A 15,334-nucleotide genomic window follows, 5' to 3' on the forward strand; every position below is an offset into this window, starting at 1 on the left:
AGGCATTGAGAAATATTATTAGTGTAGCATAGAATAGTATAGTACAATATAGTATTCCATCAAAGAGCTAAAAATTATAACACACCTTCTAAAAGTATAATTTAGTATTAATAGGTCACAATGTTTCAATTAACCTGGTGATTGGAAGAAAGAGGACGGCCGTCAGCTCTGCTCCAGTAGACTGGAAGGTGTCCTGGTACATTGCAGTTCAGTTCCAGAGAATCTCCTGCCACCACAGTGCCAACGGAGGGATAGATGGTGACATCAGAGGAACCAGGATCTGTTAGAGTACGATTAGAGTATGATTAGAGTATGATTAGATTTATGTTGACTTATTAGATATATAAATATGTTTCTTTTACTGTAAAGTTAATCAAGTGCCTGTCAACATACCAGAGACTGAGACGGTCACAGTTGCCTGGTGAATGTTCGGCCCTTCTCGTACCCTACAGATGTATTCTCCCGTGTCCTCCCGAGATGCCTTCACAATACGCAGCCGCGTTCCTCTAACCTACAAACACGTATTGAGAAATATGCAATAAATTATTTTATTTCATCAAAGAGCTAAAAGTTAAAATACACCTCCTAAAAGTACAACTTAGTATTGATATGTCCCAATATGTCCTTAATTAACCTGGTGATTGGAAGAAAGAGGACGGCCGTCAGCTCTGCTCCAGTAGACTGGAAGGTGTGCTGGTACATTGCAGTTCAGTTCCAGAGAATCTCCTGCCACCACAGTGCCAACGGAGGGGTCGATGGTGACAGCAGAGGAACCAGGATCTGTTAGATTAGAATAAAGCAAAGCAGATAAAAACCCTGATATAAAGCTATGCCAGTCAGACAGTGATAAAGAAAATAGCAACTATATTATGTTATTAAGTGCCTGTCAACAAACCAGAGACTGAGACGGTCACAGATGCCTGGTGAATGTTTGGGCCTTCTTGTGCCCTGCAGATGTATTCTCCCGAGTCCTCCCGAGATGCCTTCAAAATACGCAGCCGTGTTCCAGTAACCTAAAGCACACATTTAAAAAAAAACACAATAAAGGTAGTGCTCCATCAAAGATCTCAGAGTTAAGATACACCTCCTAAAAGTATAACTTAGTATTAATATGTCCCGATATGTCCTTAATTAACCTGGTGATTGGAAGAAAGAGGACGTCCGTCAGCTCTGCTCCAGTAGACTGGAAGGTGTGCTGGTACATTGCAGTTCAGTTCCAGAGAATCTCCTGCCACCACTGTGCCAGTGGAGGGGTAGATGGTGACATCAGAGGAACCAGGATCTGTTAGATTAGAATAAAGCAAAGCAGATAAAGACCCTGATATAAAGCTATGCCAGTCAGACAGTGATAAAGAAAATATCAACTATATTGTAATTGGAAAATACAAATAAACTATGATATTTGCTCCTTGTAAAATCAATACTTTAAAATTAAGAAATCAGATAATCAAGTAACTCATTAATATGTATATTGACTTATTTATTTTATTAAGTGCCTGTGAACAAACCAGAGACTGAGACGGTCACAGATGCCTGGTGAATGTTCGGGCCTTCTTGTACCCTACAGATGTATTCTCCCGAGTCCTCCCGAGATGCCTTCACAATACGCAGCCGCGTTCCTCTAACCTACAATAAATGATAGTATTCCATCACAGAGGTAAAAGTTAAAATACACCGCCTAACAGCACAACTTAGTATTAATATGTCCTGATGTTTTAATTAACCTGGTGATTGGAAGAAAGAGGACGTCCGTCAGCTCTGCTCCAGTAGACAGGAAGGTGTCCTGGTACATTGCAGTTCAGTTCCAGAGAATCTCCAGCCACCACAGTGCCAACGGAGGGGTAGATGGTGACAGCAGAAGAGCTGAAGTCTATTATGAGGTAAAGCAAAGCAAAAACAATTACTGACCACTAATGGAGCAACAGAAAGATCGTATTACATTGTTGTAAATTACATCAGCTGGTCTGGCTTGTGATTCAAGCCATTTCTCTTTAATGAGGTGTAAATGCTTAACAAATTATTTTTATGTAAAAATGAGAAAAGCTGGGTGACGTGCTTACTGGTGGAATCAGGGGTTATAGTGACTATAATAGATGCCTGGAAGATCTTCGGGCCCTCGTTCACCCTACAGATGTATTCTCCAGCGTCTTCCTGGATGGCTCTCAGAATGTGTAGCTCTGTTCCAATAACCTACACACAAAATAGATTGAGCACACTCATCACACTCTTCTAAAATGTGTTTAATTACATCCCAAGTAACAAGTAACAATCCCTAGTAAACAACTGAGCATTTCAATAATGCTCCTGTTAATGCCTCTGTTCCAACTTTTCTAGAATTTGTTGCATCAAATTAGGAACTATTAACAAAACTCAACAAACTCAATAGAGTTGATAAGGTAGAACATTAAATCTCACTTCTTTGTACTGTACTTAATTAATAATAATAATTTGTTTGAATTGTTTGTTTTTTGGTAACTGGGATTAAACAACAAATAATTAAAAGTTTGTGCACGTCCAGCCTGAGACTAACCTGGTGATTGGAGGGGAGTAAACGTCCGTCGGCTCGGCTCCATTGGACAGAAGGTGAAGTTTGTCCTGGGATGTTGCAGTTCAGTACCAGAGTACTTCCCTTCACCACAGATGCAGCTGAGGGGTAGATGGTGACATCAGTGGTGTCGGGGGCTATTATTGATGTGGAGAAAAACAAAACATTTGACATTTATTGCTTGTTTTCATCACTAGCAAACAAACAACAACACTAATGTTGTGTACTAATGCGTAATGTTTTTAATTTGGTTTTTTATTGCCATTTTATCCTGAACAAATTGATTCTAAATACTTTAAATATAATATATGTATTAAAGAACACTATATTGGGCATCTATTGGCATATGTATACAAACAGGCAGTTAGTCCTCTCCTCTAGGCGTGCTGATCTGCATAGTGACATTATATAAACTAAATAGAAGGAATATTTGAAAAACGTCTCTTGACCCGCTTACGTTCAGACCCGGAGGTTACAGTGACAAAGATGGAAGCTTCTCGGCTATTTGGGCCTTCATCCACCCTACAGATGTACTCTCCTGAGTCCTCCGGAGACGCGCGGAGAATACGCAGCTGACGTCCGATAATCTGCACACACACACACATTTGATTTCCCAAATCAGAGTGCATAGAACGCTGTAAAACTGAACAGAACATGATATTACACTGAGGGAACTTTATGAAAAGGCACATTTTGTAGAACCCATTTACCTCCTAAACATGCGCTCTGGTGGCACAGTTGTAAAAGTACGCTAGCCCACTACTGATGAGATCTGGGTTCAAATCTCTGTGGTTCTATTAGCTGGTCGGGTGTTGTCTAATGTCAGGAAGGGCTTGGAATGACCAATAAAGCCTAGCCATTGGTGCACTTAGTTAGTGCGCTCTCAGTACTAGTCCCAAGGGTGGCACGGTGGCTCAGTGGATAGCACTGTTGCCTCACAGCAAAAAGGTCCCGGATTCCTAGATGGAGTGGTCCGGGTCCTTTCTGTGTGGAATTTGCATGTTCTCTACGTGCCTGCATGGGTTTCCTCCGACAGTCCAAAGACATGCAAGTGAGGTGAATTGGAGATACAACTGTGACTGTGTTTGACATTAGACTTAAACTGATGAATCTTGTGTAACCAGTAATTACCTGTTCTGTCATGAATGTAACCAAAGTGTGTAAAACATGACGTTAAAATCCTAATTAAAAAAATAAAAATAGATACTGGTCCCAAGCCCAGGTACAATAGAATGGCTGTGTTAGGAAGGGCAGTTTATTTTAGTATGCACACCAGAGTTAAAGTTCATTAATACATTAAATCTGTTTCTTTTCAGCGCTGGGATCACTGTCCTGGTGCATAACCCAATTCTAAACAGCTACAGCAGACAGATGAGCTTACACACTTAAGAATATTCTAAATGTTTCACTATGTGATGAGTTTTTACATAAGAACCTTTTGTGTAATATCATGATCTGATAAATATTCTCAAATTGCAGTGTTAACACAGTTAATATAGAAGCTCCTATAAAGAAAAAGAAAGGCTAACCTGGTGACTGTGAGAGAGACGACGGCCGTCAGCTCTGCTCCATGTGACTGGAGAGGAAGGGTTTCCTAAGACATTGCAGTTCAGTTCAAGCGTTCCACCTTCCACCACAGAGCCGGCAGAGGAATGGATAGTAAGATCACTGTCTTCTGTAAGTAAACATTGTTTTGCCTTCAGTTTTCAGATGAAAATGTCGATTGCAAGTGAGGAGTGCCCGACCGCACAAGTTCTCACACACAGACTTCAAAATCTTATATAAAGCCTTCCCAAAGGAATGGAGGTTATTATATCTCCAAAAGGGGGGCAGCTTGGGGACAGGCTCAGTGGGTTGCACTGTCGCCTCACAACAAGAAAGTCCTTGGTACAATTCCCGGGTGGAGCTGTCCGGGTCCTTTCTGTGTGGAGTTTGCATTTTCTCCCTGTGTCTGCATGGGTTTTCTGCAAGAGCTCTGGTTTCCTCCCACAGTCCAAAGACATGCAAGTTTTGCAAGTGAGGTGAAGTGGGGATACAAAATTGTCCATGACTGTGTTTGGCATTAAACTTGAACTGATGAATCTTGTGTAACGAGTAACTACCTGTCCTGTCATGAATGTAACCAAAGTGTGTAAAACATGATGTTAAAGTTTTAATATAATAAAATAACAGTCAAATGCACAGACAACACACCTGCTTATAGTCGATTTTAATCACAAATGACTAACACGACAAAACAACAAAGTCAAATAACGTTGTGAGGCCTTTCTCAACTAGCAGTGTCGTGTAACCAGCAGAGGGCGCCAGAGTGCACAGGGAGATTAAGTACAGTAAACACGCCTTATCCGTGATGTCCACAGGTTTGGAACAAGCCACTTGAGGAATAAGTGGGACTATTTTCAGTCCATATTTGGACAAAAACACACAAAAAAATGCGGGAGAAAACATTGTCATAGATAAATCAGTATTCATATCCATGTTCGGCAGATTTGGTTTACCTTTCAACACAGTGACCTCAATGCGAGCCTCAGAGGAGCCCTCAGCGTTGGTGCCAATACACAGATATGTGCCAGCGTCCTCTATCTTCACATTAGGGATGATCAAAGTTCCGTAGTCAGTACGATCCGTCCGAGCCTGGGGAGAATCAGAAAGAGGATCAGCTATTACATAAGAAGCATTTTAATATTACATCTTCAGCTCAATGTTAGATCTGATGTGAACACAGTGCACTGTGAGAAGCGACAAAGACGGTTGTTACAACAAATCTTACCTGGTTTCATCTGAGCAGCAAAACGTTTACAAGAGACACACATTCCTAATATATTAGTGGTGCTAGTATAAACTGAGCTGCCAGTTTGGTAGGCACTTGATGTGAGTACATACCCACTGCCAACTCAGAGCAAAGTTAGCATGGTAGCTAAAGGAACACCTACGTTATAATCAGACACAACTTGTTTTACATGATGTTGCCATTAGGTAACATCAGCATTAGTGACATTGGTATTAGTAAAACACTAGTACAGAAACACCTCGCCTTACGTCATTCATTCATTCATTCATTCATTCCAAGACTCACGATCTAAGTCAAACTCTTTAAAAAAAACAACCTGGACACCCTGTAAACCTCTGTAAGCAACCCTATAACATAACTAATACAAAAGTCATTCTATAGTTTAACATTTTTACTGTCTTTATAATTAATTAATTCATTTAAATTCCTTTTTAACTCACTTTACCTTTTTTTTCTTCTTTTGTTGATGATGATGCTCTTCACTGCTGGAGCATCAACTTTTTTTCTTTTTTAATATTTTTGTTAATGCATTTTCTCCCCTTTTTCTCCCAACTTTTAGCGTATTCAGTTACCCAATTTCATTATGCATCCACGCTACTGGTGCTGATCCCGCCCTGATTGAAGAGAGCGAGACTGACACATACCCCCTCCGACATGTATACAGTAGCCGACTGCATCTTTTCACCTGCATGAGGAAAGTTCATATGGAGCTTGCACATGGAGAATCATGCTCCGATTTCCGTTATCCCTCATCTCTGTGTAGGCGCCATCAATCAGGCCAGCAGAGGCCGTAATCGCATCAGTTATGGAAAATTTCCTCTGGCATTTAACCTGACAGACGAGCCAATCATTGTTCGTGTAAACGCCCAGCCTGCTGGTAGCAGAGCTGAGTTTCGAAGTCACAAGTCTAAGATGTCAGCTCTGGTGTGCTAGCATGTTTTACTGCTGCACCACCTGAGCATCTAAGGGTTTTTAATATTTTTTTGCTAACCGACATAAAGTTGCACAAACTGATGTTATTTTCCCTATTTTGATTAACAAGTTGAAACGACGTAAGTGGAGGTGTATCTGTTTTGGTGATTTATTTATATTGGTGGAATTTAGGCATCGGTGAATTAGCATATTGGCATATTAGTGACACGTTGGTAATTGGTAAAACACTGATGATGGTATTGATGATATACTGTATTGGTAAATTATTGCATAACTTGGTGAAAATACACACAGATAAAATATCAGTGTTGCTGACAGTCCTGGTGGCTTCAGAAGTAGTACCATGATTTTTACTGTGACCCAGGCAACACAAACAATGCATCATAATAAAAATGGTGGCAATCTGGTCCCACAGTGGTTTACAAGATGAACGTAAAGCCTCCACAAGGGGGCGTCGTGTACAAGTTCATTTCGTGTTCATGTGCATGTTAGAATTCGTTTACTTAACTATTATTCTTTTTTCTGTGACCCATTGTTTGGGGCTTCTGACCCACCCAAGGGTCGCGACCCAGGGTTTGAAAAACCTTGGACTAATGTACCAGACTGCTGTGCCACCCAAGTGATATTCTAAACATATATTAAAAATGTATCTATGACGGCCTTCTATGATATATATCACCCTTCAAAGTGTTTGTCATGTGATGTCTTCAACTAAAGTTGATATAATTAACAGCTGTTTTAAAATAAAAACATAAAAGTACTTGTACTTACTCTGAAATCGGTCGACACACAATTGCACATACACTGTAATGCCAAAAGTATGTGGACATCTAAACATTAGCTTGTTGGATATACAATTCCAAAACACTGGTCATTAACACAGATCTGTCCATGTGTTAATGGACCTCACTTTGTCCAAGGGGTCACAGTCAGCTGGAACCAGAGTTGGAAGCTTCTCATTTATTTTATATAATTAATTATTAAGATGCATGTCCACATACTTTTAAACATAAAGCGTAGCTACTGGTTAATAAGTCATTTTTAATCTTTTTTAATTACACATTAGTTGACAGCAAGCTAGGCGAGCGAGGTTAAGACTAGTGAGACAGGTGAGCTTGGGATGGAATCATGTGAGACAGACAGTGGACAGATGGACAGACCTGCAGCTCCTCGGTACGACTGTGCAACGCATCGAGACTGTTGGATTTAATCTGATGAAAACCATGAGGGGAAATGGCCTGAACAGACATCATGGATGGAACCAAAACAACAACAAAAAACAAACAAACAAACAGAGGGGGAGAAAGGAAACCGTCAAACCAGAACACACCAGTGGTATAAGTGACCAACCAGAGATCATGCAGATGCAGGGAAAATAAAACAAACAAAGAGAAGGAGTGGATTTCTAACCTGTGAAGGAAGTGTACCACCTCTCTTTTTCCAGCTCAGGGTCGGGCTTGGCATGCCACCTGCTCTGCAGTAGAGCTGTAATGTCTCACCCTCGTAGATCTCCACCCGCTGTGGGCTCACCTGCACGTGAGGTAGACTGGCACCTAAAATGTTTAAAGATAAATCAAAGCCTTGCTCAAGGGCCCAACAGTGGCAGCATGGTAGAGATAAGATTTGAAACCCTCAACCTTTCGATTGATGGTCCAAAGCTCTACCAGCTAGGCCACCACTGTCCCTAGTTTTCTATTTTCTGTATGTTTTCAAAATGGTATGTTTACATAATGTATCAACAACAGGTCAGCTTTTCTGTTTGTAAACCGACTTGAACTCCGAAGGACATACTACATGATCAGCATTAGCATAAACATTAACAGTTAGATGTTTGAGAGACGTACTGTGCACGTAGAGAATGGCCCGGGCTGTATGTTGTCCTTGTGTGTTAAAGGCCCTGCAGACGTAGTCGCCCTCGTCAGAGCGCTCCACAGAGGGGAAAGTAAGAACGCCGCCTTGGATGATGGCATTGCTGCTGATTCGGTTGCCTGTACCACCTGACAGTCACAATTCCAACTTACATTAACTTAAATTAAGCTACAGCACAGCAATTACAGAAACATCCAAAGATCTACTGGCAGAAACTTTTCAATCAATGCTTTTTTACATCCAATAAAATGGATAGATGAAACTGATGTCACAATCATTCATGCTTGAACGTAAGCAATACCTGTCCATTCAACTGTAGGAGTCGGGTTGCCAGTTGCGGTACAGTGGAATTCAGCACGCTGACCCTGCTTGACAGTGACCACAGGTGGATGGATTGTGACCGAAAGCCTCCCCACCTCGACACCTACAGCCAGTAAGAACACAGGTGAATTAATTCAAGGAAAATGATCATACTATGTTTCTGTAATAACCATGAGCTGTCAGAAGAGCTTATATGAGCCATTAGCATTTTGCTTCTTCAACCCTTTGATGATCCAGTGTACAAGTCTATAGGCAAACATGTTTGGGAAAGGGAAGGTCAGACAAGGTCTCTTCCTGCTGCCATATGCAGTCTCTGGGACTGATCCAGGCACCTGCAAGGGGTCGAGTCACAAAGAGCATAGCATGGCTTTCTGTATAGGATCCCAACACTGGCAAGTGATAAGAAGTGGCTGCAGGCTGGACACGTGTTGGAGGAAACATGGTGATCCAGACCATATCAGGGAGTTGTGCAAGTGGCAGAGTAGATTTAGATATAAAGGGAGGAATTCCCAAATAAATAAATAAACCCTCTCAGCAAAAGATGAGAGTTTGAGTTTTCTTTCTGACCTTGGCAGGACTAGTGTGTTATGATATACTGACATGGGTTGCTATTAAACATGCTCTATTTATGTGAGCACAGAAAAGTTACTTGCTGCAGTCATAAATACCAACAAGAAATTAGTCACACATGACTCTTAACGGTGTATGCAAACTTTTGACCTCAGTAGTACCTGTACTTGGTGTACCGTGGACGTAGAGTACCACACGAGCAGCATGTTCTCCGTGTGCGTTCAGGGCCCTGCAGGTGTATTCACCCTCGTCAGATCGGTCCACAGAGGGGAATGTAAGAACACCTTCCCTGATGAAAGCATTACTGCCGATACGTCTACCTGAGCTTCCTGAAAGGTACGATACAAGTTACAGATTTACAGTTATTACAAGAGTCAAAATTGTATGTGGTTGAAACACCTGAAGCTACAGCATCTTACCTGTCCATTCCACTGATGGAGATGGTTTGCCAGTAGCAGTGCAGCGGAACTCAGCTCGTTGGCCCCTCTGGACGGTAAGTGAGGGTGGGTTTATTGTGACTGTGGGCTTCACCAACTCTCCAGCTACAGCAAGCAAACATCAGTTAATCATGTGCTGGAGGAATGTATATCATAAGCAACAAAGCTAAAAAGATTAGCATGCAATATAAACTATAGTGTACATGAAGTGCTTCATCCTGACTGGTGTCACAGTAGATCCGGAGTCTAAACTGTAAATATTGGGTTTAAGGGAAGAATACAAACCAGTCATTGGGGTTGGGTGCCAGATTAGGCTAAATAAATAAATGAATAGCTGAGTAAATGGATGGGGTATTGGAGAGATGATTGAATGGACAGATCGATGGATGGATAAAAGAATAGTTGGGTAGACTGAATAATAAACAGATATCTTAATGGGTGTATGGATGGATAAGTTCATGAATAAATTGATAGATGACAAATAAACAAACGATAAATGATTACATTACCAGATATGAATGAATTAAATAAGGAACAGGTGGTTGGATGGCTTAATAAGTATATATACAGACATGTGTATGGCTGAACTGTAAAAAAATAGATTTATACAGTATATGGATTGATAAATAGAATAGATGAATGAATGAATACTGTGAATGAAAGTACAATGCTCAATGGGTGAATGGATACATGAATGGATGAACGAATGGATGAACAGTTGGTTATTAATCCTGAATATGTGGTACAGTAACAAAACCAGACTTTATGTACACATTAATCCCACACACATTCACTCGTGGATTGGGTTGTATTTGGGGTTCATACCAGATGCACTATGGACGTAGAGAACCACACGGGCAGCATGTTCTCCATGGATGTTGAGGGCCCTGCATGTGTAGTCTCCCTCAACAGAACGGTCCACAGAGGGAAACGTAAGAACACCGTCCCTGATGACAGCATTACTGCCGATACGTCTACCTGAGCTTCCTGGAATTTACAGTTTACATTTTGTTATTCATGAACCTGAAAGAGTCTTCATAGCAGTTTGAGACTGCATCCTTAACAACACAACAACTGCTTCATTATGGTATACTGAACCTAGATAGTGGCTATCGATAAACACCTTGATGTCATTTGCTTTAGGTTTCTAAATACAGTTTGGCACTTGCAGAAAAAAAAGATCTGCCCTAAGTGGCCCTTCAGATATTTCAGTAAAATATAATACAAAACTTACATCGCATTTATACCCCTCCCCGAACACACTTTTAATTTTTACCACAAGGAGGCATATTTCTACAGAGTATTTCTCAGCCACTTGTGCTGGCTTAGCACTTAAACAACAGACGTTGCTGTTGCAGCTGCTAGAAAGTGACACTTCATCTAGACTTTCCTCCCTCAGACACAGCCAGTCATGTCTGTAGAGTGTCAAAGGCGACCAGTTAGTGCTAACAGTACCATAACTCAGACCAGAGAATCCAAAAGATTGTCATTTGTGAAGTAGGTATTAACTAAGTAACTGTGCTATATCAGTATTTGTACTTTGTAGATGCTGATGTACTGTAATGAACATCAGTTGATGGTGGACTGAACCCTACTGTAGTCAACATCATACCTGTCCATTCCACTGAGGGACGCGGGCTGCCAGTGGCGCTGCAGCGGAACTCGGCTCGTTTGCCCTGCTGGACGGTGAGTGTGGATGGGTAGATGGAGACTGTGGGCTTCACCCCCTCACCAGCTACAGTGAGCAAATAGCAGTTAATCACATGCAAAAGAGGATCACACTGAACCACGGTGTTTAAAGTGGAAAAAAAAACAAGTGTGCGTAAGACCAGACATAACGGAGATACAGCTTGATACTTACCATAGCATACCCAGTCATGTATCGTACAACCATAACAGTTTTATTTTTAATATATATTTTTAATTATATCCATTTTAAAGATTTTGTTGTACACTAGTTGGACAGAAATATGCGGACACCCCTTCAAATTACAGGTTCCAGGTTTTTATTCTTGTTAATGTGTATAAAATCAATCACATTAAATAAATCATATGCTTTTAACTATTGGAAAAGACAACAGTTTGGTGGAGAACCTTGTGGGAGAACTATTTATGTATGACTGTATTACTGTGCATGAAGCAAATCCATTAAAACTTTGCTTGGCAAGTTTGGTGTAAAGAAACTGCTGGGATCTCAACCCCATCAAACATCTTTGGGACAAATTGGAATGTTAATTGTGAGTCAGGCCTTAATTGTGAGCCACTTTTGACTAAATGTGCACAGATTTCCACAGATTCACTCTTTACTCTTGTGGAAAACTTTTCCAAAAGAGTGGAGGCTGTTATTGCCACAAACATAAAGATAGGTGGAAGACTTTAATATGTTTATGTACATATTATGGTCATAACTTGACCATTAGACAGTCTATTCCAAAACCATGAGCATTAACATAGAGCCCATTTTGCGGCCAGAACAGCCGCCACTCTTCTGGGACGGCTTTCGCAACACTGGATGAAAGGATGAGAAAACCGAATGTGCTCAGTATGAATGTCAAGGCTCTGTGCAGGCATCTAAGCATAAAAGAGAATAAACTATAAATCATTTTATACCTTTTTAACAATGATAAGGGGTATCCACATACTTTTGGCCAGATAGTGTATAAGTTCTTCCTATGGGTGATTTAGAATACGGCCCATAATGCTGCAGCTTCTTTCATTTTCCACATCCAGACTGTCTGGACTACAACAAAACTTCATCCTAATGTGTTTAACTGAGCTTGAAACAAATTAATGGTTACCATGAACAATTATTCAAGCTCACTGTGTTGGCAGGACATGCATTAGGAATTGGAAGTGATGAAGAATGTGATGGTTGAAGTTCTGCACGTCTGGAGCATAGCAAAACAAGCACAATGGATGATGGACTTTTCTCTATTCTTACCTGATTAAGCATTCGATTTAGGCATTCCAAAATAGTTGGAACAGTATGTGGAATTATGTGAAATGCGAATACAAAAAAGCATTTATATGTGTTTTTTTTTATCTGATCAACCTTATAATATTTTTGTAAATACAGTGTATTTATTCACAGCCTAAATTCGATTCTTGTTAAATGAACTTTCCTTTAACAACACTTATTAATCAACTGGGGACTGAAGACGCAAATTGATCCAATTGCAGTTTTATAACGAGCCACATGTTTTCAATAGACGACAGGTCTAGACTACAGGCTGGCCAGACTAGCACACAGACTCTCTGATCAGCATATATATCTTTCAGTTTTAATGGTGCCCTCACAGATGGGCAGGCACTAATACACTCCCATCCCAGGAAAGGCTTTGGAATTTTGCTTTATGCTGGTGACAATCTGGATATTTTTATAAATCATCTAAAGTGTTGACATTTTGGTGAGTTTAAAGCGGTAGGCAGCATTTCTGGATGTTGGTGACATGGCTTTGTCAAGGTAAGAGTTTTTTGTCAACGGTAAGAAATTTTTAAAAGTAAGAGCATCTAGACATTATGGAATCTATCTGTATATTTAGATTATTCATTTGTTCATCAAAATATAATGGAATTTTATAATGAATGTTAAATTCTGCGTAATAAAACTTGCTTCACATGTTGGTAACAATAGAGAAAGTCCAGAAGCATGCAAGAGTCTTGCTTACATGCTGAGTGATGGTCAAGTAACGATCACATATGCAAGTCAACATCTATCATCATCAAGGTAACAGTATGAGCTCATAAGAGTATTTATGGATGTGGTGCAGTGGTAAAACACGCTTTCACAATAATAGTGACATTTCAAACTCATGAGTTCGAATCTCAGCTCTGCTACCGACAGGCTGGGTGCCTATACAGACAACGATTAGCTTGTCCGAGGGTGGGAAAGCCAGAGGGAATACCTCATAATTGCTCTGGCACAAATGGAGATTGTGCAATATGGATCCCCATATGAACTTGCCTCAAGCAGGTGAAAAGAAGGGGTCAGTTACTGCACGTGTTAGAGGGGGCGTGTGTTCCTCCGTCATGAATAGAGATCTACAGCAGTAGAGGAAGCAAAATGTGATCAGGTAATTGGATATGACTAGATTGTTAGGAGAATCGGGGAAATGTTCACGTGGAAAAATGAAACCAGAATTATAAAAGCTTCACTTTTAGTAGGCATAACTTATATGAATAGTGTTATAAATTTGCACTGGCTGATTTTATAACTATTAACTGATGTTTTGAGCTTGCATAGGCTATACTTGAGCTGGTGAATCCATGTTGAGAATGATGCCGGCATGCAAAAGAAAGTGAATAAAGAGCCCGACTCAGAGCTACAGAGATCACGTTACAAACTTACGCTGTCTATGTCCTTCAAACATTTCATAGGCTGTATAAAACATCTCAGCCTTAGAGGTGTCTGTGAATGATGGACAGGCAACATGGACAGGTAAGTCTCCAGATCAACTAAAAGCCCACACCAATACATACATAGAAAATATAATTTTTAAAAAATATTTTAGCCTAAATGTTTATTATGATTTAAATATCTCATAACCCTGTCATGACACATGTTATATGCTGTCATTATTAAATATAACATGTTTAAATGTAATTGTTATTATTAAACCTCTGAATGTGTAAAAATTTGATATTTAACCACATTTGTGTTTATTATTTAATATACTGCCAGTGCATAAATCCACTTTAACTCAGTACTAATAAATAGGAACAACAATGTAGGTATCTATAATCATAAACAAATACTTTTAAAATTTGTGCTTTTTTTTTTTTTTTTTTTTTGCAGAATTGAAATTAAAATTTTCTTGTAATTCTTAAATTTCTTATAATAACTGTCTTACTCCCTGTACAGGTTTTTTTTTTTTAAGGTTTTAAATGGGATGTACATCAAGCTCATAACCAGGTGTCCACATACCTTTGGCTATAAAGTGTATCTATTGATGCATGTGTGTGGCTTGCAAGACTGGGTTTTGACCTGATAAAGAAAAAGCCTAAAAATCACTGTCTTTATCAGTTGTTACACCTGAGATCTATCATACAATAAATGCTAACTAGAGCACATTAGCCAATGAGGCTATAATTCAAAAAATATATAAATGTTACCATAACAAATTCACTTTATGACCCATAATTACAGCATATAACATCAGACATGTGCCAGATTTACATGCTAATATCAGTCTCGTAAAAGATTTTACCAAAATACATTTTAAAGGAGTTAAAATATCAATATTTGTTGATAAAACACATGTGGGCTCTTGTATGATCTCTGCTACAAAAGAGCAGTTTGACCAGCACAGCTAGGTAGCTAACTAATGCTAGGCAAAAAGCTATAAGACAACTGTTAGCATAAATTTAAACACTGGACCAGCTTCACTTTAAGTCAGTCCTAGCTTTAAATTTATGAATGTTAACGCTAGCTAGTAAACTGTATGCACTCATAGTTAGGTTACACAGTGTTAGCTAAATTAATGTAAACAAAGAATACAAATGAACACACACACATGTTAAGCTAAACAATAAGAGTTAGCTACTAGTCAATAAACAGTCATTATATAACATTATATATAATTACAACATTGCAACAAAACAACTTGACTTTTGAAAGAAGGTACTCAATATAAAAAGTTACTGTTAATTATATGATCGTTTATGGTATCAAGCATGTTATACACAGTATAGCTACATTTAAACCTGGTTATATTTCATTGCTTTAACAAACAACCTAATGTTAAGACTAGCTTGTAACACACCATGAATAAAGTCACATTACATTTACTAGCCAGATTATAACAGGAACTTCAGTATACAAACACCAAGAAAAATGTTGATGTTCTTATGTTAGATGTAGATTTCTCC

General features: G+C 39.5%; 1 protein-coding gene across 7 annotated transcripts in view; it reads right to left on the reverse strand.

Moving 5' to 3' along the window:
• hspg2 (heparan sulfate proteoglycan 2) overlaps positions 1 to 15,334 on the reverse strand; it is a 140,581-nt gene that overhangs the window by 27,616 nt on the left and 97,631 nt on the right. For 4 of the 7 annotated variants that reach the window (XM_063015208.1, XM_063015209.1, XM_063015210.1 and 1 more), the window contains exons 45-64: positions 11,079 to 11,201; positions 10,292 to 10,453; positions 9,449 to 9,571; positions 9,191 to 9,358; positions 8,440 to 8,562; positions 8,114 to 8,266; positions 7,680 to 7,822; positions 7,430 to 7,507; positions 5,044 to 5,179; positions 4,075 to 4,220; positions 3,003 to 3,132; positions 2,531 to 2,682; positions 2,061 to 2,190; positions 1,725 to 1,870; positions 1,509 to 1,626; positions 1,137 to 1,282; positions 896 to 1,013; positions 635 to 780; positions 394 to 511; positions 135 to 280 (exon numbers count right to left, since the gene is read on the reverse strand). In XM_063015208.1, the coding sequence (XP_062871278.1) occupies positions 135 to 280; positions 394 to 511; positions 635 to 780; positions 896 to 1,013; positions 1,137 to 1,282; positions 1,509 to 1,626; positions 1,725 to 1,870; positions 2,061 to 2,190; positions 2,531 to 2,682; positions 3,003 to 3,132; positions 4,075 to 4,220; positions 5,044 to 5,179; positions 7,430 to 7,507; positions 7,680 to 7,822; positions 8,114 to 8,266; positions 8,440 to 8,562; positions 9,191 to 9,358; positions 9,449 to 9,571; positions 10,292 to 10,453; positions 11,079 to 11,201 (2,705 nt within the window). The remainder of the gene's footprint in view (positions 1 to 134; positions 281 to 393; positions 512 to 634; positions 781 to 895; positions 1,014 to 1,136; positions 1,283 to 1,508; positions 1,627 to 1,724; positions 1,871 to 2,060; positions 2,191 to 2,530; positions 2,683 to 3,002; positions 3,133 to 4,074; positions 4,221 to 5,043; positions 5,180 to 7,429; positions 7,508 to 7,679; positions 7,823 to 8,113; positions 8,267 to 8,439; positions 8,563 to 9,190; positions 9,359 to 9,448; positions 9,572 to 10,291; positions 10,454 to 11,078; positions 11,202 to 15,334) is intronic. The other 3 variants (XM_063015212.1, XM_063015211.1, XM_063015207.1) reach the window with 2 other exon arrangements.

Source organism: Trichomycterus rosablanca, chromosome 19 (assembly GCF_030014385.1).
Source record: "Trichomycterus rosablanca isolate fTriRos1 chromosome 19, fTriRos1.hap1, whole genome shotgun sequence".
Lineage (NCBI taxonomy): Eukaryota > Metazoa > Chordata > Actinopteri > Siluriformes > Trichomycteridae > Trichomycterus > Trichomycterus rosablanca.